Source organism: Anastrepha obliqua, chromosome 6 (assembly GCF_027943255.1).
Source record: "Anastrepha obliqua isolate idAnaObli1 chromosome 6, idAnaObli1_1.0, whole genome shotgun sequence".
Lineage (NCBI taxonomy): Eukaryota > Metazoa > Arthropoda > Insecta > Diptera > Tephritidae > Anastrepha > Anastrepha obliqua.
Window position 1 is genome coordinate 4,955,709 of NC_072897.1, and position 24,002 is coordinate 4,979,710.

The 24,002-nt window shown below is 35.7% G+C and overlaps 1 protein-coding gene across 1 annotated transcript in view; it reads right to left on the reverse strand.

Moving 5' to 3' along the window:
* Positions 1-1,618: 1,618 nt before the first annotated feature.
* Positions 1,619-24,002, reverse strand: part of LOC129249905 (uncharacterized protein DDB_G0287625) — an 80,958-nt gene continuing 58,574 nt past the window's right edge. Inside the window, exon 4 of the mRNA XM_054889570.1 lies at positions 1,619-2,855. Coding sequence (XP_054745545.1) covers positions 2,442-2,855 — 414 coding nt within the window. The 3' untranslated portion in view covers positions 1,619-2,441. The remainder of the gene's footprint in view (positions 2,856-24,002) is intronic.

Here is a 24,002-nt window from a genome sequence, read left to right on the forward strand (position 1 = left end):
GAACAAAGTTATGAAGCAAGATTCGCCGCTAGCGAGTGTGATTATACCTCATAAAAATTGTATAACTCACTATTTTACAAACAAATGCAATTTTAGGCAGTTCCATTACTGTGCTGCCAAGATATGTTTATTTATACTAGTTGCTTCATCTATACGCTACTTCCTAACGCTTGGCGAAAAGAAGGGGTCTATTTTTTTATGAGGTGGATTTTGGAGTGCCCGAACGACGGTATGTACATACATATGTATGTGTATGTATGTATATTATGCTTATATTTTCGCAAATGCAATTATATACATATAATACTTATATAAAGTAAATATGTATGTATCATTTTTTATTATGATAAAATAATAAATCAAGTACAAATACATCTGAATATATGTATATGTATGTATTCAGCTTAAATGTAAGAATGCTAATATATAGTTATTCTGCAGTTTACATTGGGGCGATCTCGTTTAAGCGTCATTGTAAACTACCCATTTCAGGAACTGATTGTGTTACAATATAGGGTAGTTCTATGTTAGTCTTGAGGTAGTCCAATTTACTGCTGTGTATTTATGTACACACATTTATATGCACAATTATGTGGATTCTCACAATAATAACGCGTAGCAACCCCTGCTTTGCATGCAGAAATAACCATATGCACGTACACATACAAGTTCGAAAGTGATAGTACATGCATGAATGTTTGTACATATGTATGAACATATACATATAATGTGTATATGATTTTGTATGTGACTTTAGATTTTCATATATGTACATATGTAGTTCATAAGTCTTTTAGAATTAGAAATAAACCTAAAAAATATTTTAAATGCATATATGAACTATACAGCCATACATACATACATGATACCATGCAACATTTGCGGAGTAATTATCTGGGTGCGAAATGATTGCCATTCAGGATGAAAGTACTAGACTCATGTATTAAGACCTCCAATGCTTTTTGCGTTCCCAGTTTAAATTAAAAACCAATTTATACATATTTCGGAAACTTACATATATACTAGGGATCAAAATAGCGGATCCCAGAATATTTTTAAAGTAAGTAATAATAGTAGATTCCACACGTGGTATAACATTTTTAATAAGAGTAAAATATTAGAAACTGAAAACATTTAAACATACCAGGAAATAAAGCCATGTTTTGTAAAAAATGTTATAAGTTTCAAAAGCTACAGAACGAAATGGTTATAAACATACTGTTGCTACCTAAGCAAATACCACGAATAAACATTAGCATCTGTTTACTGCACACTTTTGCAACAGTGTATAAGATTAAAAATAACGTAATAAAACACAATATTGAAATAACTTTCTTTCAACTTTTCGAATTCTTTAGAACGGAAAGAGCCAAAAAATATAATATAATAAAACAATGCCTGTAAATCTCACGATCTCAACTGGCAAATATAGGCAAAAACTTACAATGTTTCAAATAGCTATAAAAATTTATATTATTAAAAAATTCTTAATTTAATCAAGCCTATCTTTATTTAAATTTAATTTAATTACTTAATCACTCATACTTTTGAAATAGGATTAGCCATTTTCTTACAGTATTTTTTGTTTTTTGGTTTTTCGAGAAACAGCTTTATTTAATTTTTTTTTTTTAATTAATACACGAAAAGTATAAAACATATTCATAAATAATAAAATAATAAAAATATTAAAGGATATTTCCTTTTTTTGAATGCATTTTTTAATTGTAACTATTTAAAAACCATGAGATTAAGGAATGTATACCTATTTATCTCTCTAGATCATAAAGCTTCAATAAGTAAAGTAAACCAAGTTTCTTCCAAAATAGCTTTTATTTTATTCAAAATTATATAAGTTTTTATTTCTTTGAATTCAATATTTCGATTAAAACAAGTTATTCCCGACATTTCCGAGATTTCAAAATACTTGGATTTCGTGATTCTGTGATTGGCGTGCTTAATATGCACAAACAATGGCGAATTTTCTACTGGTTCTATAAATCGGATCAAAACTACCCTTTCGTAAGAGAGGTAATCTGTTAAAGTGTTTTACAAAATTATGTTGCGCGAAATTTTACTCTAAGTCACAGGTATGCATTAAACCCTTTTTCGACAATCGTTGTAATTCATTCGAAACAAAATTTTACCTGGGAATGTTAACAGCTTTAAAGATTTTATTATAGCATTCTAGTATTTTCACTCCGAGTTGCAATCAATGCGCCCTGTAAAATAGTTCTTGCACCATGTAAGTAACGTGTGTCTTATACTTGAACATAAATCACTAACTGTATCCGTATGTATGTCTAAGTGGTTTGAATATCTAATAGCTCTTTCTTGCCACCTTCATTATGTATATACAAATCTACAGGTGTATTATACATGCTGTTTGGTACATTTTCGAACGTCACTGCCTGATATTCAATTTAATTTGATATTTCCGGAAGTTAGTAAGGAGTACCGTATTCATACAGCTCCACTGGACCACCAGTCTCTTTTGCTGGATATCGTACTTGTGGCTTGGCATAACTAATAAAAGCATTTGTTTTTATTGGATCTTCAATGACAGAAGCATCAGACACTTTTTTCGTATTTTTAGAGAATGCTATATTGAGGCTCGACGGCAATGCAAACACGTCCGCGAACATGGCAGGGGCTGCTTCTTTTTCGGTGCGACTTTTACTCATAATAAAATGTTCCATATATTCAGGGGTAATGACTGACGTGGAAGTGTGCCCATTTAAGTCTCGTATGATGCCCTCCAATAGCAATGCTTCCTTGCTTGATACATCAACTTGTGGCTGCAAGCGAGTCGCTCGTGAGAAGTAATCAGTCTCCAGGTTCTTTTCAAGTGGTAAGTCCTAATTATGGGGAGAAAAGAGATATTTTAAAAAAGATGCATAATACTGACTATATCTGATGTTATCAAGTGTATAATTTTTATTCTACCGGTTTTCAGTTGATTGTTGCAGTGATAAGCGCTAATCAAAAACGACAGATCTAAAGTATTACACAAATGCTTGGACCTCTATGAATTGCATTAGTGAATTTGTATTTCCTCATAAATTTGTTCGCTACCAAATTTTCGAATTCTCTTTATTTGCGGGGAGTTTAAATTGTTTGCTTTCATTCGAAGAAAATTGCTGTTGAGGCTCATCGAATGCTTTTAAATCACAGATGGGTACGTACGAGCATATGAATTATTACAGATCACGACACTCCTCCCCCGCCATTTGTAAAAACAAATTGCTGACATACTTCGCACCATAAATTGCAAAAAATACGCAATTAAGTTTTTCAAATTAATAAACTATGTAGTATACACAATACAGTGTTTTATAATTCACTTTAATAATGTAAAACCGCTTTTGGCTTGAATTTAAGTGAGAGTAGCCTCTGTAAAAACTGGCATTAATACAAGGTATTTTGACATATAAATCAAATTATTTAAAATATGATTTATAAATCGCTTGAATCAATGAAACTTCTTAAATACACGAATTTCTCTTTTTTTAATTTCAATGAAAACTAATTATTTCGCTTATACTCGATGTTTGCAGTTGCAGTTATTCAAAGACTTTCAATATTGCTCAACCTTAAGCTTTAACAGAACACGAGAAATAAAAAAAAAAATGATGGTACGGATTTCGTTACAGCAATCAGCTGTTTCTTTCTTTTCTTTCACTGCAGTGGCCTGGGTGTCTAGTAGTGGCTAATAGCTGTTAGAAAACTGACTGAAACTATCCTCTCCTGAATTCTACATCCAACTCTAACTTGTCTCTTAATATTATATGCTCGCAATTGAATGCTCCAAGTTTTGAACTGAGCAATCAAAATTGGGTCCATAAATAGAAAATTGCGATTCGTCAATAGATGGTGACATATAAGATCGTATCGGCAAGCGATCCCTTTGCCAGTTTTTATCGTTATATAATATTTTTTATATGTATAATTGGCGGAATAATGAAAAACCTTTTTACACCTTTTTACTGGCTTTAACACCCATAGATGATATACTATGCGCGAAAGATCAGGGTTGGGTATTTTGCACTGCCACAAAATATTGATATACCTGTGTCCAAAAAATAAGGTGACATTTGATTTTAAACTGCGCGCTTTGAAGGATTAGGATTTGGTAGTATACCTGAAATGCAATGCCTACGTACGTTATTTGTGACAGCTCAAAAATACCATATGTAGCAAAAGCAATGGAAGAATCTAATATGCCGTCAAAGTTAGTTCATCTGACAATATTAACCCTTCGCAATACAAAAGGCAACATAATGAAACCGACTCCTTTGTTATTGGAAGAAGTATGTAGCAAGGCGACGCACTGTAAACAACAATATTTAACCTAATGTTACACTATGCCATCAAAGAGTATGTATAAGTATAATCTGGCCACCTGTTCAGTCGATCTGATGTGACTATCGCTTATGCAGATAATATTGCCATTATTACAAGAAATCGTAGGCACACGGAGGATATTTTTACACTAATTAAAGCAAACAATAAAGCCGTTGGTGTAATAATAAACGAAAAAAATAAACATGAAAATCTCAAAAGATGAAGGCAGAAGTAAACTTTCCAATATCTCAAAGGGTTCTTCTTAACTCGAAAGTGTGTCAAATTTCAACTTCCTGGGTGTACTTATATACGGTGCTGAGGCTTGGTCCATGACACTGCACAATGGTCTGAAATTCAAATATTTTGGCATGAATCCAAAATTTTTTTTTCTTATTTCAAAAAAATAGGTACGCAGTATTAATTGAGACATTTCAGTGGTCGTTCGTTCCGCACTCTCGCTTGCAGTTCAAGCACATTAGCTTACATTTGCTTGCGTACGGAATAGATTCGTATATTTGATATGTCCATATGATTTGTATGCATCTTTACATATAGATTTGTTCTTTTTGAAAATTGCGCGAAATTGTATATGTATATGCATGTTTATATACATATATTAGTATACAACATATCTTATAAGGTATATGGTAAATATTACCATGCATTTATTCCTTCATATATAATAAAAAAAATTAATAATAATAACATTAAAACAACAGGTATTATTAACAAGCTTGGTTTTATTTTAAATTCTTCAAGTAAATCAAATTAATAATAATCAATAAGAAGGCATATGCAAATGCAAATACGTGAATTTATATATGTACATATGCGCATATACATACATATATACGCTCACTTAAGTAGGAGAGAGCAAGATGTCGAATGTTGCCGTTCGTTTGCTTTGTTTGCTTTGTCGTTCGTTCCGCGCTTTCGCTTGCAGTTCTTTCAAGGTAACGACGAATGAGCAAGGTAACGACACATTTTTTTCGTGCGTGCAGCCGGCTAAATCGAATTATAAGACGTTATCACGTCGACAAACGACAAAGAGCACAATCGTCACCCGCGTTCGGCAACGTTCGACATCTGGCTCTGTCCTACTTGAGTGAGCATATATGTATATGTATGTATATGCGCATATGTAGGTATATAAATTCACATACTTGTATTTGCATATGCCTTCTTCCTGTGTGCATGGTAATGAACCATTTCTCTGTTGAGAATAGGACGATGATAGAAAAAGTAGGAATGAAAGTGTTTCAAGTGTAAAGTGTCTTGAAAAAGGCAAATCGATGATGGTGCCTCTTAGTGTTGTTGACTTATTAACGTCTGATGCACAATCGAAATTGAAGATATCTATATATATAAAAATTAAGCCGAAAAAAGTGTGCATTTGTCTCCGGTAATCTCAGCAACGCGTGTAAGGAAAACAATGAAGGTTTCACACATTGTTGGAGTTGCTTTGGCAAAGGTTTTTGTGAAGTTTGGTTAAAATCCGATAACGCGTGTGTGTGCGATGCGCCAGTTAAGTGAGTATGTTTTTGCTATTTGCCGCACGTATTTTTTGTACCGCACATAGCATTCATTAGAATTGAATACATTTTGGTCGTGTGTGTCTGGACCGATTATTATGAAATTTGGTATATATATATATATTTTTCCACGGTGAAGGTTAGTATAATATGTTTATTGATTCCACTCACCACCAGGTGGCGCTGCCGAAGGCCAAAACGAGGACCCGGGTAACCCTAGGATGTGTTTTTACATTGTGGGTATCAAATCAAAGCTACTGATGAGTGCTTTAATACAGAGTATTTTTTAGATCTCTGAATTACCAGGGTCTCGAGATATAGCCGAAAAGTTGGACCAAGGTACCCTTGGATGTGTTTGTACAATATGGGTATCAGATAGAAGCTGTTGATGAAAGCTTTTAAGTGAAGTAATTTTTACTGCCCGTTTCCGGGATAAAGAAAGGAGATGGAGCTGGAGATGGAAGAGGAAAAGGAATAGCTACAGGAAGAGGAAGAGGAAGACCACTTATTATTAACAATTAAAAAAAAAATTGTAAACAAATTTTAAAATGTTACATATACGCTTATTATATAAACGTTAATCTGAAGTCAGTTATATAGAACAGTTCTCTTCTCCTTCTCTGCTTTTTCGCAGAGATAATGCCAATAATTTAACTGGCTTAATGACTTTACAACAAAACTTTTGTCAAATAAGTCAAACGAAAGAACAGTTAATTCAAAGTATTTTCCCAAATTTGCCCCAAAATTACAAAAATCATGATTGGCTTAGTGAACGAGCCATCATGGCTGGCAAAAATAAAGATGTGAATGAAATGAATGCGGCTATTTTGGCTAACATACCAAGTCCAAAACAAACATATCGATCCGTTGACACTGTTACAAATCAAGATGATATTGTAAATTATCCCACTGAATTTTTGAATTCCTTTGATTTACCTGGATTACCGCCACACATGCTAAACTTGAAAATATTAGAACTGATTATTATGTTGAGAAACATAAATCAACCACGACTATGTAATGGCACTCGACAGTTAAGAGATTGATGAATAACGTCATTGAAGTAACAATTTTGAATGGAAAATACTCTGGTGAAGACGTTTTACTACCGCGAATACCAATGATACCATCGGATATGCCGTTTGAATTCAAACGGCTTCAATTTCCTGTTCGCCTTGCATTCGCGATTACTATTAATAAGTCACAAGGCCAAACTTTATCAATTTGTGGTATTGATTTAGAATACCCATGTTTTTCTCATGGCCAACTTTATGTTTAATGCTCAAGAGTTGGAAAGCCATCGGTATTGTTCATTTATTCAACAACGCATGGAAAAACGAAGAATATTGTATACCAAAGAGCATTACAATAAAAAAAGTAATAAAGTAAATCACATCAAACGTTTTTTAATTGCTACTATTATTTAAAACTTCTTTCATTACTATTCATGCTCGAGAATTTTTATAAAATACACACAGTATTTTTCGGCTTAATTTAATTAATTAATCTAGATTTTTTTAAAGACGACCAGCTGAACGGGCGGGTTTTCGCTAGTCTTTCATGAATTTGATAAATGTTTCGTCATTTTGCACGTTTGTGTAAATGTAACTTGACCTATTCCATTGCAATTCCATTTACCTCCTCCTCTATATCCATACAAAATATCTATCAAACAAATAAAATTAAAATTTTTGTTTTGAAAATTGCTACCATTCCATCAATATTTTCTTATAACGTTGTCACGTTAAACTATCGTCAGTAAACCGACTTTACAGACAACCTCTTTTTTTAACCGAAAATTTCGTATTCACCTGTGTTCTGTGGAGTGAAAGTTGTGTGTATTGTCCGGTATTGTCCCGTTTTGTTCCAGATTTTTATGTTCAGCGGAAGTTCGGGGTATGTTCGTTAAAATCATGTATTTATGTCCGTTTTTGCCCCATTTAAGTATATTTATAATTTTCAGCAACCTTTAAATTCCAATGCGAAGAAATGCTTGGAGTTTGGATAGAGGGCGATCGCAAAACTAATGTTGTTTTGGATTGGGTTTTTAAAAAAATTAATACTAATGAGTTAAGTTTAAAGAAAAAAGATGAAATAAGAAAAAAAATACAAAATTTATTAGCATATGTTAGCGAAAAATTATCAAAATGTTATCGTATGGTTAATAGATTTAAAGAGAAATACCCCCAGTGGGTTGCCGCAACATTTATGATTGAAATTTCTGAGAATGATTTTGAAAAACCGTGTTCAAGTAAAGCAGGACGACCAAAGATTAGCTACACAGATGCAAAAGATCGGCTTAAGAGGAAGCTGGCAAGTGATCTTTCTTGTGAAAACAATGACGATGTTGATTTTTGATTCATGCAACTACTGTTGCGGCAAAAAAATCAAAACAACGTGATTTAGCATTTATTTTAAAGAAAACTGAGCATCAAGCAGAACAAAGCGAAATAAGAAAAGCTGTTACCTCCAAAAAACCCGAAGCAGTTCCACTAACTCCGGAAGAAGCTCTCGCATTTTTACTTCAAAATGATTTAAGCAAAAGACAATATATCAACATGAGGTTGTTAAATAAAGAAAGGAATTGCAGTGTATATCCAAGCTATGAGGAAGTAATTAAATGCAAGCTACTTTGCCGGCCCAAGGAGATATCTGTGTCGGAGTCTTCAGCAGAAGTATCACTGCAAAATCTCTTAGACCATACCGCACAACGCATTCTTTTATTCCAAAAATATGTTTTGCACGTTATGGGAGAAATTTCGAATGTTGTTTTAATTGCTAGCTATGGGTTTGACGGCACAACGGGACAAAGTATGTTTAAACAAAGGTTTGAGACAAGTACACCTCAACTTTTTGACCAAATACCTTTTTTTAACTACCATTATACCTTTACAAATGTTGGACAGTTCTGGCAAAATTATTTGGAGGAATCGCTCTACGCAATCAGTGCGGTTTTGCAGGCCATTAAAAATGCAATTAGCAAAAGAATCTACGGCTCTGATTCTATGAGAAAATAGTCAGCTAGATATGCAAATATTTTATTTAAATCCATTTGAATATTACCTTGGTAACGGAGAAAAAATGATTGTCAATTATGATTTGCATATGACTTTGATGGATGGAAAAGTACTAAATGTTATAACAAACACCAATTCTAATCAAAAATGCCCAATATGTGGTGCTACACCAAAACAATTCGTAACAACTAAAAATTTTAATTCTGATGTTTTTAAACCCAAACTTACATCCCTTAGATATGGTATTAGCCCACTACATGCATGGATTCGAGTATTTGAATTCGTTGTACACCTTGCTTATAGAATCGAATTAAAAAAGTGGCAAAGAAGGGAAGCTTCAGTTAAAAAAGCATTCCAACTTCGAAAACAAGAAGTACAAAAGAGGTTTTGGGAAGAAATGATAAGAAAAGATAAGCCTAAAGCAAATGGTAGTGGAACATCAAATGACGGCAATACTGCCAGGAAAGCCTTTAAAAATTTGGAACTCTTTTCTTTAATTACAAATATTGATATAGAAATTTTGAATAACTTTAGAGTTATATTAATTCCTATTTCCTGCGAGTATCCTATAGGCACCACAAAGTTTGAAATTTTTGCAAAAGAACTGCCTTCTTGCACATGGAAAAATATTTATGGTTTCCAATGTCAGCAACAGTTCATAAAATATGTATTAGTTCACGGCTCACAGATTATAGAAAATTGCGTAATTCCTGTTGGTTGTTTTGGTGAAAGTGCGTCAGAAGCTCGAAATAAATTATACAAGAGAGATCGCATCGCACATGCAAGAAAAAATACAAGAAAAAATAATATGACTGATGTTTTCAATAGACCAATGGATTCTTCAGATCCCCTTCTTTCCAGCTTGTCTTTATCCGCTAGAGTAAAGTATCGGAAAAGAGAGAAGCTACCAGAAGAAGTAATACATTTGCTTGCACCTTCAAATGAGCTTCAAATTTTCAACCACTTGCCAGGGGGATCTGAATACGATTCGGATAATTCTGATTCCGATATATCGGAAGCAGACGTTGTGGAGAACGCTTTAGTCTTAGATACGGAAGACTGTGATTACGAATGATTTGCTTGGTACATATTACTTTTTATATTATATTCAAGTAAATTTAATAATTCTGTAATTTCTCTCTCATTTCAGATATACAGTTAATGTTATTATAAAAAAAATTGCTTCAGTAAAAACATATGTATAAATATTTGGATAATAAAATTATTTGACCACTTTTGCCTATCATATGCAAATTTTTCATTTTATGAAACCAAATTTTTACTATAGGTCCAAGGGAGGTACTCCTAGGGACTGGCCGATTTCAACTATTTTCGGTATCGTCGGTGCGTATTACGAGAATAACATTTTTACCAATTTTCGTTAAGATATCGCAATTTTTGGAACTGGAATTCAAAAATGTTTACTATAGGTACAAGAGAGGTACCCCTGGGGAATGACCGATTTCATCCATTCTTGGAATTTTTCTTAACTAAGTCATATTTAACCTGTATGCGAAATTTCAATGGCCTAGTACCACTCCTTCTAATTTATGCCAAAAAATTTGAATTTCAGACCAGACCAGGCAGAAGAAGAACGACTTCGGGTTTTTGAGCGCGCTATCTTATGAAGCATTTCTGGTCTCATACGAGATGACTGCGATGATTAACGGATACGGTATAGCAACGAGCTGATTAACTTGTGCAACGGCGTAATGTTTATTATTGTTTATTAATGCTCAATGAGCTAGTCATATAATGCGCATGGAAGAATCGCAACCACAGAAAATAATACTTGGCTAGAATACAATCATCGTAAAAAGCAAAGGCAGATGACATGGCTACAAAACATCAATGAAGACTGGAAAAAGCTAATAGTAAAAACTGAACGATGTTAGCTTTTGATCAAGTCAAATGCAAAAGGATAGCTGATGGCTGATGATGATAATCTCTGAGGTGATGTATGATATTGAAACAACGTGTTGGGAATAGTTTCAAGGTGGCACGGATGAAAAATGTTGCAGGTGCAGAACTATTAGCATTATTCGAGGAATATCCGTGTCACACGCAATATAAATACAGATTCAGTGGTCGTGATTCCGCAATCCCTTTCCTATTGATTCAAGCCATTAACAATAATCCAAGAAAAAAAAACCAAACGCAATGAAGCAATAGGTGGTTTTGATGTCGAGATAGTTACATATATAAATCCGATCTGATTCATATTCATATCTATATCTTTATCTTACATATAATATAGAATATTTGTTTGCTTGACGTAGTTTAAAAACTGACAAACCAATCGTCGGATTGTATTGAAATTTCGTAAACTTATAAACTTATTTACTCCAGGTTAACTTAATCAATGCGATGATCCGAAATATATAGTTATAAAATCTGTCGACAAAGAAAAACCGTTATCTAAATACTCATGTTTCTCTGTGCGTAAAGCCATACTAGCCATAAGCAAAGAAATAAATTCCATTGCTAAACGCCGCGATGGAAGTCTTTTAGTTCTTACAAAAAAACAAAAGAATTGCAGACAAATTTTTGAACGCGAAAAATCATCCTGGCATTTGCCACATTGAATGTTCGTATCATGCCAATCTGAATTGTGTCAAAGGTACAATATATGCGCCTTTTCTCAAGGATATGACAGAATATGAAATCGTTGAAGGTTTACAGCAACATGGAGTAATCTCCGTATACAAATTCCAAAGGAAAATTAACGACACCGTATGTCCAACAGGAGCCTTATTGCTTACTTTTGACTCATACTTTCTCCCGGAAAAAATCGACGAAGCTTGGTGGAAACTCTCAGTTCGACCTTATTTCCCCAACGCCAAGCGTTGTAGGTCATGTCAAGTCCTTGGGCATACTATGAAGCATTGCAAAAACCTTCCAACTTGCATAACCTGTGATCTGCCCCCTCATATGAACACTGAATGTACCAGAATAATGTGCGCAAGCTGACCATCCATCAAATACTAACAGCTGCCCAAAATTTCTTCAAGTCAAAGAAATTCTTAAAATCAAAGTAATACACAAATGCACCATTCGCGAAGCAACAAAAAAATAGATACAAAGCAAGAGTTCTACAAAACTCTTTCCCTCAAACTTACTCCCAAATCATTAGCTCTCCCTCTATAGCACAAAGTAAAATAGTTAACAAAAGCAATATTGACTGTTCGTCAAATATATCAACAAGATCTTTAAAAATATAACTGAAACAACTTCACAAACATCTTCCGTAAATAGAAAAATACAACAAAGAAATAAACTTAGTAAATACACAAAAAATTAGCAATTCCACTTCTCTCACTCCGAAACTTTTTCTTCTTTTATTTAGGACATGCCCGTTTTTCTTTACACAATTTCTTAGATACAAAATTTTATAATTTATCATATTAATAATACAGAATTATATATGTAATATTTAAATACATAACTGATATTAATTTTCTATTGCAGATGGTATCCAGCTTTGGGCCACTCTTTTCGGTGGTCTTTCAGGACGTCGCCTTCCCACTGGAATTTCGTCACGTGCAATCTTAATTAATCGGTTGTTGGAGGATCTTGAAACATGCTCGTTCCATACGCGTCTTCTTGATCTTATAAATTTGACAATGTCATCGGTGTTCGTCTGGATTGTAATATCATGGTTTCTACAGCAATCCCACCTCGTTTTTTCTGCCATCGTCCTTAATGTGTGCATTTCTGTAGAGCGCAATAATTGTTTAGTTTTTGTGAAACCGAAACCAAACTCAAATTTTACACCAATAATTTCTTACTCTCACCTCAATAACTAACGTTATTTCAGATGACATTTATTCGACCTTCAACGATTCAAAACGAATATAAATATGGACTCTCCTCACTCTGTCATGCAGATCGAGGAAGCAGTCTAATTCAGCCTATCATGTTTCCAATTCTATTTTGTTTTCACCTTTTCGTAATAGATGTACGTACGATCCGAGGCTCCAACATCGACTCGGATCATTACCTTGTTGCAGCCAAACTACGCACACGCCACTGTGCAGCAAAAAAACGAACATCTATCTACGCAAAGAATGTTCGACATCGAAAAGCTACAATCACAACAGACAACCGGAAGATTCGCCACTCGACTCTCACTCCTGCTCTCAGAGAGCACTGCTCAACAAACCGGGATGCACGAGCAATGGAGCAACATTTCTCGCTCCCTACGTACCGCCGCCGAAGAAGAAATCGGATTCCGGTGAGCCCGAAAAAACAATTGGTACGACGAGGAATGTCATCCTGCCGCTGAAAGAAAGGATGCCGCCTATAGAACCACGCTGAGATCGGGCGCAACGCGAGCCATGTGGGATCGCTACAGAGAGCTTAGAAAGGAAGAGAGACGTATTATCCGAAAGAAGAAACAAGGGGCCGAAATACGTGAGTGCGAAGAGCTTAAGATGCTGGCCAACAGGAACAACGCCCGAAAATTCTACCAGAAAGTTCGGCGGCTTACAGAAGGTTTTAAGACCGGGGCGTTTTCCTGTAAGAACAAAGACGGCGAACTGATGACTGACATACAGAGCATCTTAAATTATGGAGGGAACACTTCTCGAACCTGTTAAATAGTGAAATCTGCGCATGTCACAGAGAATGTGAAGATCCCGATTCCCAATCGTTGACAACGGAGTTGTCGTTCCGCTACCCGACCATGACGAGGTGAGAATAGCAGTAACACGGCTAAAGAACAACAAACCCGCGGGCGTCGACGGACTGCAAGCTGAGCTATTCGAACATGGCGGCGAGGAGCTGGTAAGGTGCATGCATCAGTTTTTATGCACAATATGGTCGGATGAAAGCATGCCTGCCGATTGGAATTTAAGTGTGCTCTGCCCAATCCATAAGAAGGGCGATCCTGCACTCTGTGCCAATTACCGCGGGTTTAGTCTTCTAAATATCGCCCATAAGGTTCTAGCGAGCGTATTGTGTGAAAGGCTGAAGCCAACCGTCAACCAACTGATTGGACCTTATCAGTGTGGCTTTAGACCTGGAAAGTCTACCATCGACCAAATATTCACAATACGCCAAATCTTGGAAAAGACCCATGAGAGGAGAATCGACACACACCATCTTGTCGTCGATTTCAAAGCTGCATTCGACAGTACGGAAAGGAGTTATTTGTATTCCGCGATGTCTGAAATTGGTATCCCCACAAAACTAATACGGGTATGCAAGATGACGTTGCTCAACACCAGCAGCGCCGTCAAAATTGGGAAGGACCTCTCCGAGCCGTCTGATACCAAGCGCGGTTTCAGACAGGGTGGTTCGCTGTCGTGTGACTTCTTTAATTTGATGTTGGAGAGCATCGTACGAGCCGCAGAACTTAATTGCTCAGGCACAATATCTTATAAGCGCGTACAATTGTTGGCGTATTCCGATAATATTGACATCATCGGCCTTAACAACCGCGCTGTTAGTTCTGGCTTCTCCAAACTGGATAAAGAGACAAAGTGAATGGGTCTGGTGGTGAACGAGGACAAAACGAAGTACCTCCTCTCTTCAAACAAACAGTCGGAGCACTCGCATATCTGCACCCACATCACCGTTGACAGCTATAATTTCGAGGTTGTAAAGGACTTCGTTTATTTGGGAACCAGCATTAACACCGATAACAATGTCAGCCTTGAAATCCAACGTAGAATTTCTCTTGCCGACAAGTGCTACTTTGGACTAAGTAGGCAGATGAGCAGTAAAGCCCTCTCTCGACGAACAAAACTAACACTCTACAGGCTCTCATCATGCCCGTCCTAACGTATGGCGCAGAAGCTTGGACGATGACAACATCCGATGAAGCGACGCTTGGAGTGTTCGAGAGAAAGATTCTGCGAAAGATTTTTGGACCTTTGCACGTTGGCAACGGCGAATATCGCAGACGATGGAACGATGAGCTGTATGAGCTTTACGACGACATAGACATAGCGCAGCGAATAAAGATCCAGTAGCTTCGTTGGCTGGGTCATGTCGTCCGAATGGATACAAACGCTCCGGCTTTGAAAGTATTCGATGCGGTACCAGCTGGTGGTAGCAGAGGAATAAGAAGACCTCTTCTGCGTTGGAAAGATCAGGTGGAGAAGGACTTGGCTTCACTTGGTGTGTCCAATTGGCGCCGGTTAGCACAAGAAAGAAACGACTGGCGCACTTTGTTAAACTCGGCCAAAATCGTATAAGGGGTTTTCGCGCCAATTAAGAAGAAGACCATATAACTGCAAGTAAACAGGGAGTAGCGATACTTGTTAGGAAAAATATTCCACACAAATTACTTCAAATTCAGTCCAGAACTTCAACATTAGCAGTCATAGTGTATATTCCGCTAAAGTATGTGGCCGTGACCATGTACATTCCTCCCACCCAAGAATTTTCCTGAGCGGAAATCACACGCACCCTTTGTAACATTGACATTGACCACTTCATTTCAGATGCACTCTCTTCGAGAAATCATAAATCATTGCTCTCAATTGATTTCCAGAAAGCTTTTGATCGAATCGGAATTCATATCATAATGCGCCAATTAGATATATGAGAAGTAGGTCCAAGAATAAGGACAAAATTAAAGAATTTCCTCTCTAATAGAAAGTGTGAGGTCAGAATAAATCGTTTTATATCGTCAATAAAACCCTTAGATAATGACACGTCTCGAGGCTATCTATTATAAGCCTTTCTTTTTATTTTTGCTTTTAGCGAAATTGCCAATATAGCAACAAATCACAAAGGCATTAAATGTCAACTATATGCTGACGACGTTGTATTTTACACCAAAATTTCTGATCTTTCACATGTCACTCGCCTTGTAAAGACCAAGACCCTTCATTTTTGCAGAAAGCTATCTTGTACTGGATACCAACTTAATCATAATGGAATCATTTTAAGCTCCGTAACTGAAATCAAAGTTTACCATTTTATGGAATATGCGATAAACGCTCATTAAAAATGATATCTACACCTTGCCATATAGGCATTCGAAGATCTCTCCGAGCATTTCCAACATCTTCGTCGCGAAACTTGTTTGCGGAAACGGGGCTCCCTACTATAACGGATAGAGTTAACGACTGCACCTATCGCCTCCTTCCAAAACTTGTATCACCATCAAACATCTCTCTTGCAAGTGACTTGAGATGAATATAGAAAAATATTTGATTTCAGGTCGGAATTTACTTTTTACAGACGGCTCTAAAACTCTTACTCAACTTCTTTTGCTGTAACAAAAGAAAATGGCGAATTAATTAAACATGGCCTGCTTCACCCCATATGCTCAGTATTCACCGCGGAACTAGCTGCTTTATTTGAAGCCGCCAAATATACTATACAGAATAAAGGAAAATATGTTATATGTAAAGACAGCAGATCCTGTATTGATGCCATTGAGTCACCAACAAATGCACAAAAAGAAATCGTTGCTATCCGTAACATGGTTCAAACGTCTCTAAATAAATTGAAATCTATATGGACTTCTGGTCACAGGAGAATCAGAGGTAACGAAAATACTGATGCCGCTGCTAAAAGCGTAGCAAATATTCCATCCTTTTTACATCGTCATCTCCTTTTTACAACGTCAATAAATATTGTAACGGGTTATTCAATAGGTGCGCTTCAACTTTTTTCCGATAGGGAGGGCGAACGAAGCAATATTTTTTATTTTTCGCTTGTCATTTGTAAACTTCATTAGTATACATTTCATCATGGAACGCTACACACTTGAGCAACGATTGCAAATCGTGCAAATTTTTTTGAAAATAATCGTTCTGTTGCTGCTACTTTAAGAGCATTACGGCCATTTTACGGTCCATTTAACAAGCCGTCCCGTTTTGGGGTTATGTGAAGTCATTGGTCTACAGTAACAGGCCGATTTATGCAAAAGAGTGGTCGAAAATTGGGTTCAACGTAGGGATGATCGATGTTAGAAAAATATCGATGTTGACATCCATGTCATAATCGAAAACCCAACATCGATGTTCGATATTTATCGAAAAATAAACATCGATGTTTGATAACATCGATGATTTTTGCATTAATAATCACATAAATAAAATTAAAAAAAAAAAAAAAACAAATTAAATTTTAAAGTAAACAGAAGAAAATAAAATATAGTTTAAACAAACTGAAAATGTATATATAACACACAAAAAAGATCAAAAAGATACACAACTAAAAATAACATAAATACAGTAAAATCGTTCGAAATTTATTAAGAAACAGAAGATCAAATTATTACAAATTCCAATATTTTTTATCCACTGACTGAAGGAAAAGTAATTTTGATAGAGAAGAACCTTTCAATCTATTTCTTTGCTGGTAAAGAGTAGAGCCAGCTTTTGAAAACAGTCTTTCGGATGGCGTTGATGTAGCGATAGTACTCAAATATTTCACTGCTTTTTTTTTTAATTTCGGATAAGTGGAACCGACGGCATTATTCCAAACTTGGATAGGATCTTGTTTGAGATCAGACACTGGATGAGATCAAATGAGTAAATTATAACAGCCAACGCACGCACAACATAAATATTTATCAACAAACAACAAGCGAAAACGAAACGAACAGAAAAGAGACTCTCTCTCTGTTTTCTGTTCTCTCTCAGAGAGCGTGAGCGCGAGCGAGACGACGAAGAACGTCAACGAAGGAAGGGAACAACCCGTGCGCAGTACGCACTCGCTCTAATCGCTTGATACTGTGGATGTAAGTTAACATCGATATTCGATGATCGATTCCGTTAACATCGATGTTACGATATTTTTCGTATAGCATCATCATCGAACATCGATGTTCATCGAGCATCCCTACTTCAACGATTGGACTTCGTAAAACGTGCACGCGGTGGTCATGCAAAAGAAATCGAATTTCATACTTAAATGTATATGTTCAAACTCGATAATAAAAAAAAAATTAGTTAAAAAAGTCAAACCGTTTGTGTTTTATTCAAAAAAGTTCAAAAGTTGAAGCGCTCTTACTGAGAAGCCCTATAGATCCGTAGGCACTTGAAAAAAATCTTAGTAATAAATCATTAAATTTCTTTCCGAATAATTAAAAAATGTTTATCATGTTCGGACGTGTTAACACCTCGCTCTCGAGTGCAACCTCCTTAAAGTGGTAAATCTTTAATTTAAAAAATCTTTAGTTCGCGAAATAGACGCTTTAACGTGCTAAACACAACTTAGTATTGTTATTAAAAACAAAAACACAACAACATAAGTGAAATAAACAATATAAAAACAACGATAAAAACAAAATTAGAATGCCAGTAGAGCGCACTCCACCCCGTGAACGGAGTATACCGCTATCTACCGCGCAAACAACAAATTCAAGTCAGTGCTCAACTTACTCTGATAAAACAGAAATAGAAACAAGAGAAACTATGGCTAAAATAAGAGAATCAACAATTCCGCTATCGTGGAGTGATCAATGTAAAACACCAATAGCGTTAACGGCTAATCACCATCACGTGGAGAATCCGGTAATAAAGACTACCTTGGCACCCTACAACTATCCGAAAGAGACAGCAGTAACATCATGCACGACAGCAACAGGTACTCACTACTCCATTATAACTACAACAGCAACAGCTCTAAGCTTAACAACAACAACAACTTCATCCACTTCTGCTAAACCAACCCACGCACCTTCAACTCCCTTTCAAACCGCAACACGCAGTGCTGAATGTAGCGCACCAACTACACTGATCGCATCGTCATCAACAGCAACGCACAATACAAGAATGCAAATGCAAAATGAAAAAAAGACTTTGTGCAATCACAGTTAAAAAGAAACCGAGATAAGCAATCACCAAACAAACTCGAACTCTCAAACAATAACAAAAAACAAAAGAACAAAATGCAAACCTCTACACAAACAACTCTACAAGAGTATTGGTTAGGCAACCCAGCTTCATCAAATAGGTTCGATATCTTGGATGTAGATAACGGACCAAATATCAATGAGCCAGAAAGCAACCCAGCAGAAAAAGACCCAGGTACGCAGCGTGCACAAAAACCGCCACCAATATATGTACAACATGTAGAAAATGTGTGTACCCTAACAAATGCATTGAATTCCCTGCCAAATAATAAATTTGAAATAAAAGTTCTTAGCCGAAACGAAATTAAAATCCAACCGAAAGAAACAACACATTACACAAAAATAATAGACTTACTAAAACAAAAAAAAAACAAAATTTTATACATTTAGACCAAAAGAGCAACAAGGGTTTAGAGTATTTTTACGACAGATGCATCACTCGACTCCTATCGAAGACATACAAAATGAACTTTTTGAACTAGGTCATGAGACAACAAATATTCACAACGTACAAATTAAAAACGCTTCGGGTATAAAACAACCTTTGTCACTATTTTCAATTGAACTAAAATTAAATGAAAACAATAAAGACATATACAGTATAACTCATCTACTCCACTGCAAAATTAGTTTTGAGCCACCACGTCAAAAAAGAACAATTCCTCAATGTACAAACTGTCAGGGATACGGACATACAAAAAACTACTGTATGGTAGATCTAGTATGCTTTAAATGTGCTGGTAAACACAAGACAAATATGTGTAAAATTAAGAACAAAGCGGAAACAGACCAAATTAAATGTGCTCATTGTGGCGAAAACCATACAGCTAATTATAGAGGCTGCGAAATCTACAAAAAACTCCAAGTACAAAGATATCCGACACTACAAAGATATCCGACACGACAAGAACAAGGCAATAATGAACATCACCAGGAAAATCTCGGCACTAATACAAATCAAACCCTTATACCAGGCGTTTCTTATGCACAAGCAGCATCAACGAAAACATTAACAACATTTAACAACTCTAATAGTACCACATCAAGTATAGATGATTTAACTGAACTTAAAACTATGATGAAACAATTGATAACACAAATGGCCACCATGATGAACATTGTAACCATACTGGTATCGAAGCTAGATGGTCGCACTAAGTAAAATAAAAATAGCAATTTGGAACGCAAACGGACTTACGCGCCACGAACTAGAACTCAAGACTTTTATTCTAGACAAAGCAATTGATATTATGCTAATATCCGAGACTCATGCAACTCATAAAACTTTTGTAAATATACCCAATTACAACATACACTACACAAATAACCCAGATAACAAGGCTCACGGAGGAACTGCAATAATCATAAAAAAAAACAATTAATATAAATACCACGAACTTGATGGTTATAGAAAAAATAACATACAAGCAACGACAGTTTCAATAAATAGCTCAAATGGATCAATAACAATATCAGCAGTATACTGTCCGCCAAAATTCAATAACACAAAAGATCAATACCTGGAATATTTAAACGGACTAGGAAGTCGATATATCGCTGGAGGTGACTACAATGCAAAAAATTCTATTTGGGGATCAAGGTTAACAACTTCGAAAGGCCGAAAATTACTAGACGCTATAAGAGAAAATAATGCACACTTCATAAGCACCGGAGAGCCGACGTACTGGCCTACAGATATCAGAAAACAACCAGATTTAATTGATTTATGTATTGTTAAAAATATTCCACAATCCCATATCACCATTAAGTCATGTTTGGAGCTATCATCGGATCATTCCCCACTTCTAATGACAATTCTTGGATCTCTGCACCAACAAACTTTTAGAGGACTATATAATAATAAAACAGACTGGAATTATTTCCGACAAAGTGTGCAAGCACAATTGACCATAAATATTTCATTGAAAACGGAAAACAAGATTGACTCAGCAATAGCTTTTTTCAACGATTCCATCATCAAAGCCCTCACCCTTTCGACACCAAATATAAAAATTCAACAAAAAGAGTCTATTCCAATACATATCAAACAAAAAATTCAACAAAAAAGGAAACTCCGTAAAAAGTGGCAAATTACTAAACATCCCGAAGATAAGGCAAAACTTAACAAATCAACAACCGAATTAAAAACATTATTAAAACAACACCAGGATAAAAAGCTTGAGAATTACATACATAACTTGGGGGCCACGGCAGTTAACAATTATTCCCTATGGAAAGCAACTAAAAACTTAGTCAAAGCAGTTCCACATAAACCTCCCATCAAAACACATCACGGAACTTGGGCAAAGACCAATAAAGAGAAGGCAAACACACTAGCTGAACACTTTAAAACAATATTCTCAAACGAAAAAGACAACCAGCACATTGAACAAAATGTAAATACGAGTAACCCAGAAAAGAGAATGAAAATGACAACTTCAGCAGAAATCAGATATCATTTGAAAAATCTGAACAGTAAAAAAGCACCGGGCTTCGATCTAATAAATGGTAAAATACTAAAAGAACTACCTGATGTAGCAATTACATATAAGTTAACACATGACTCCCATGAGTGACATATGAATACCAAGTGCAGACTTAGCTACTTTGCATTAGCGTGGGAAAGCTAAACTTTTCATGGTCCCACAAATTAAATTCGCGCAACTGCAGCGGTAGGGATCATATTCATACTTACCGGCAAGTGCAGACTACAACAACAACTCCATTCGCACAACTGCAGCGGTAGGGATCATATTCATACTTACCGGCAAGTGCAGACTACAACAACAACTCCATATTCAGCTACTTATGCAAACTACAACAACAACATTGGAATTCCACCAACAAGAGCAATAAAGTATTTGCCAGAAAAATAATTGTGCCAAGAATAGGGACAAGTTAGATTTTAATTTATAAGTTAAGTTCAGTTCCGTTTTTGACTCGAAATAAAGAAGAGCGCATCGCGCTACAAACAAAACCTCCGGGTTTCTTTTCAATAAGCACATAGTGCTTTAAGGACAGTTATCGTTTTTTAATAAGCACATAGTGCTTTAACCATAATTGGCGCCCAACGTGGGGCAGAACAACCAAGCCCAACTGGCAGAATAACCGAGCCCAACTGGCAGAATAACCAAGCCCAACTAGCAGAACAACCGAGCCCAACTAGCAGGACAACTGAACCCAACTGGCAGAACAACTGAATCTAACAACGAAGGATACAATCAACTATTTTTGGAAACGAAAGAAACCTGCACGGCAGAAATGATTGCAATGTAAGTTAAATCAAGTGAAAATTAGTTGTTAAGAATTTTTGTATTAATTTAACGAGTATTTGTGAAATTAAAATTTAAGAAAGGATTCCTTAAAAATTATGTGAAAATAATTTAGAAATTGTTGTGAAATTAAAATAATTTAGAAATTGTTGTGAAATTAAAATTTTGATAGAAAAGGATTCCGTAAAAATTGTTGTGAAATTAAAATAATTTAAAAAATTATGTGAAAATAATTTAGAAATTGTTGTGAAATTAAAATTTTGATAGAAAAGGATTCCGTAAAAATTGTTGTGAAATTAAAATAATTTAGAAATTGTTGTGAAATTAAAATACTTTAGAAATTGTTGTGAAATTAAAATTTTGATAGAAAAGGATTCCGTAAAAATTGTTGTGAAAATAATTTAGGAATTGTTGTGAAATTAAAATAATTTAGAAATTGTTGCGAAATTAAAATAATTTTAAAATTGTTGTGAAATTAAAACTTGCATAAGCAAGGATTCTCTAAAATTTTTTGTGAGAATTATTTTAAGTTAATAGCGTTTCTAAAAGAAATTTCCCTGTCAAGTGCTCAGTGATAAATATTAAAATGAACGAGGATCAGTTGAGAATAATAGTGACAGCCGCAGTTTCAGCTGCTACAGAAAGGACTAGAGCTTCGTTTGAAGCAACGATAGGACAACTAACCGATAGGCTTAGGATCCTAGAAACCCCGACTAGGGTTGAAGAATATCAACCAGTAATAATTGATCAAACTGTGCGATGTGAAGAGTCCCTAGAAATTGTAAAGTCGCTGCCTGAATTTAATGGCGACAGGACGCGATATGTTAGCTGGAGGCAAGCAGCATTTGCAGCTTATAAACTCTTTGAAAGTTTCGACGGTAGCTCTAAGCACTACCAAGCTGTAGCGATAATTAGAAACAAAATTGTCGGTTCTGCTGATCAAGTGTTATCGTCATTCAATACCGTTCTTAATTTTAGAGCAATTTTAGCACGTCTGGACTTCACATATGCGGACAAAAGGCCAGTTTATTTAATTGAACAGGAAATGTCGACTCTACGCCAGGGAAAATTTTCTATTGCTGATTTTTATGATGAGGTAGAAAAGAAGTTAACGCTGATAATAAATAAAACAATAATGTCACACGAGGGTAACAATGAGCTGATTAGGTCACTATGCCAAAAATATAGGCAAGACGCTCTGAGGGTGTTTATATCAGGTTTGCGTAGGCCTATGAGCGATATAATGTTTTCATCGCAGCCCGCAGATATGCCCAGCGCCTTAGCACTAGCACAGGAGTTGGAGGCAAATCATGCCCGGTATTCATTCGCGAATTCTTTCAATAACAGGGGTGAAATTCAGTCAGGACATAACAACGGAAGGTCATATGTGCCGCAATACTCCCCACATTATACGCAACCTAAAAGGCAAAATCAAAATAGGGCAACCCCAATGGAGGTCGACCCTTCCATTTCGAACTTCGGACAGAGGACTAGGTACAACCCAAATTGGAGGTCACCGCAGGACTCCTCCAGAACTCGTCAACCGTTTCAGAGACCATTGACCAGTAATAACCAGCAGAATTTACGAGGGGAAGCACACAAAAGACAGCGTGAAAGCGATAGGCAATCGCTTTTACCTAAAATTCAGAGGATAAATCATCTAAACCAGAATTTCAATGAAGGAAATTATTCTGAAAATAAAATGCAAAGCGAGTTTTTTGAGGAAATAAATTTTTTAGGAGGAAGTAGCTCCTGCCATATGTAAGTAGGGAACTGGCAGGGCGACCAATAAAGTTTTTAATTGATACAGGAGCGGGGAAGAATTACATAAAATACGATGAAAATTTAAAAGGGATTAAAAAATTGATAAACCGTTTAAGGTAGAGTCAATTCATGGCACCGCCGAAATAAATGAGAAATGTGTAGTGAATATTTTCGGAAGGAACTCGGTTTTTTACCTCCTTCCTGATTTAAAAACATTTGACGGTATAATAGGATTTGATTTTATGAAAGAAATTGA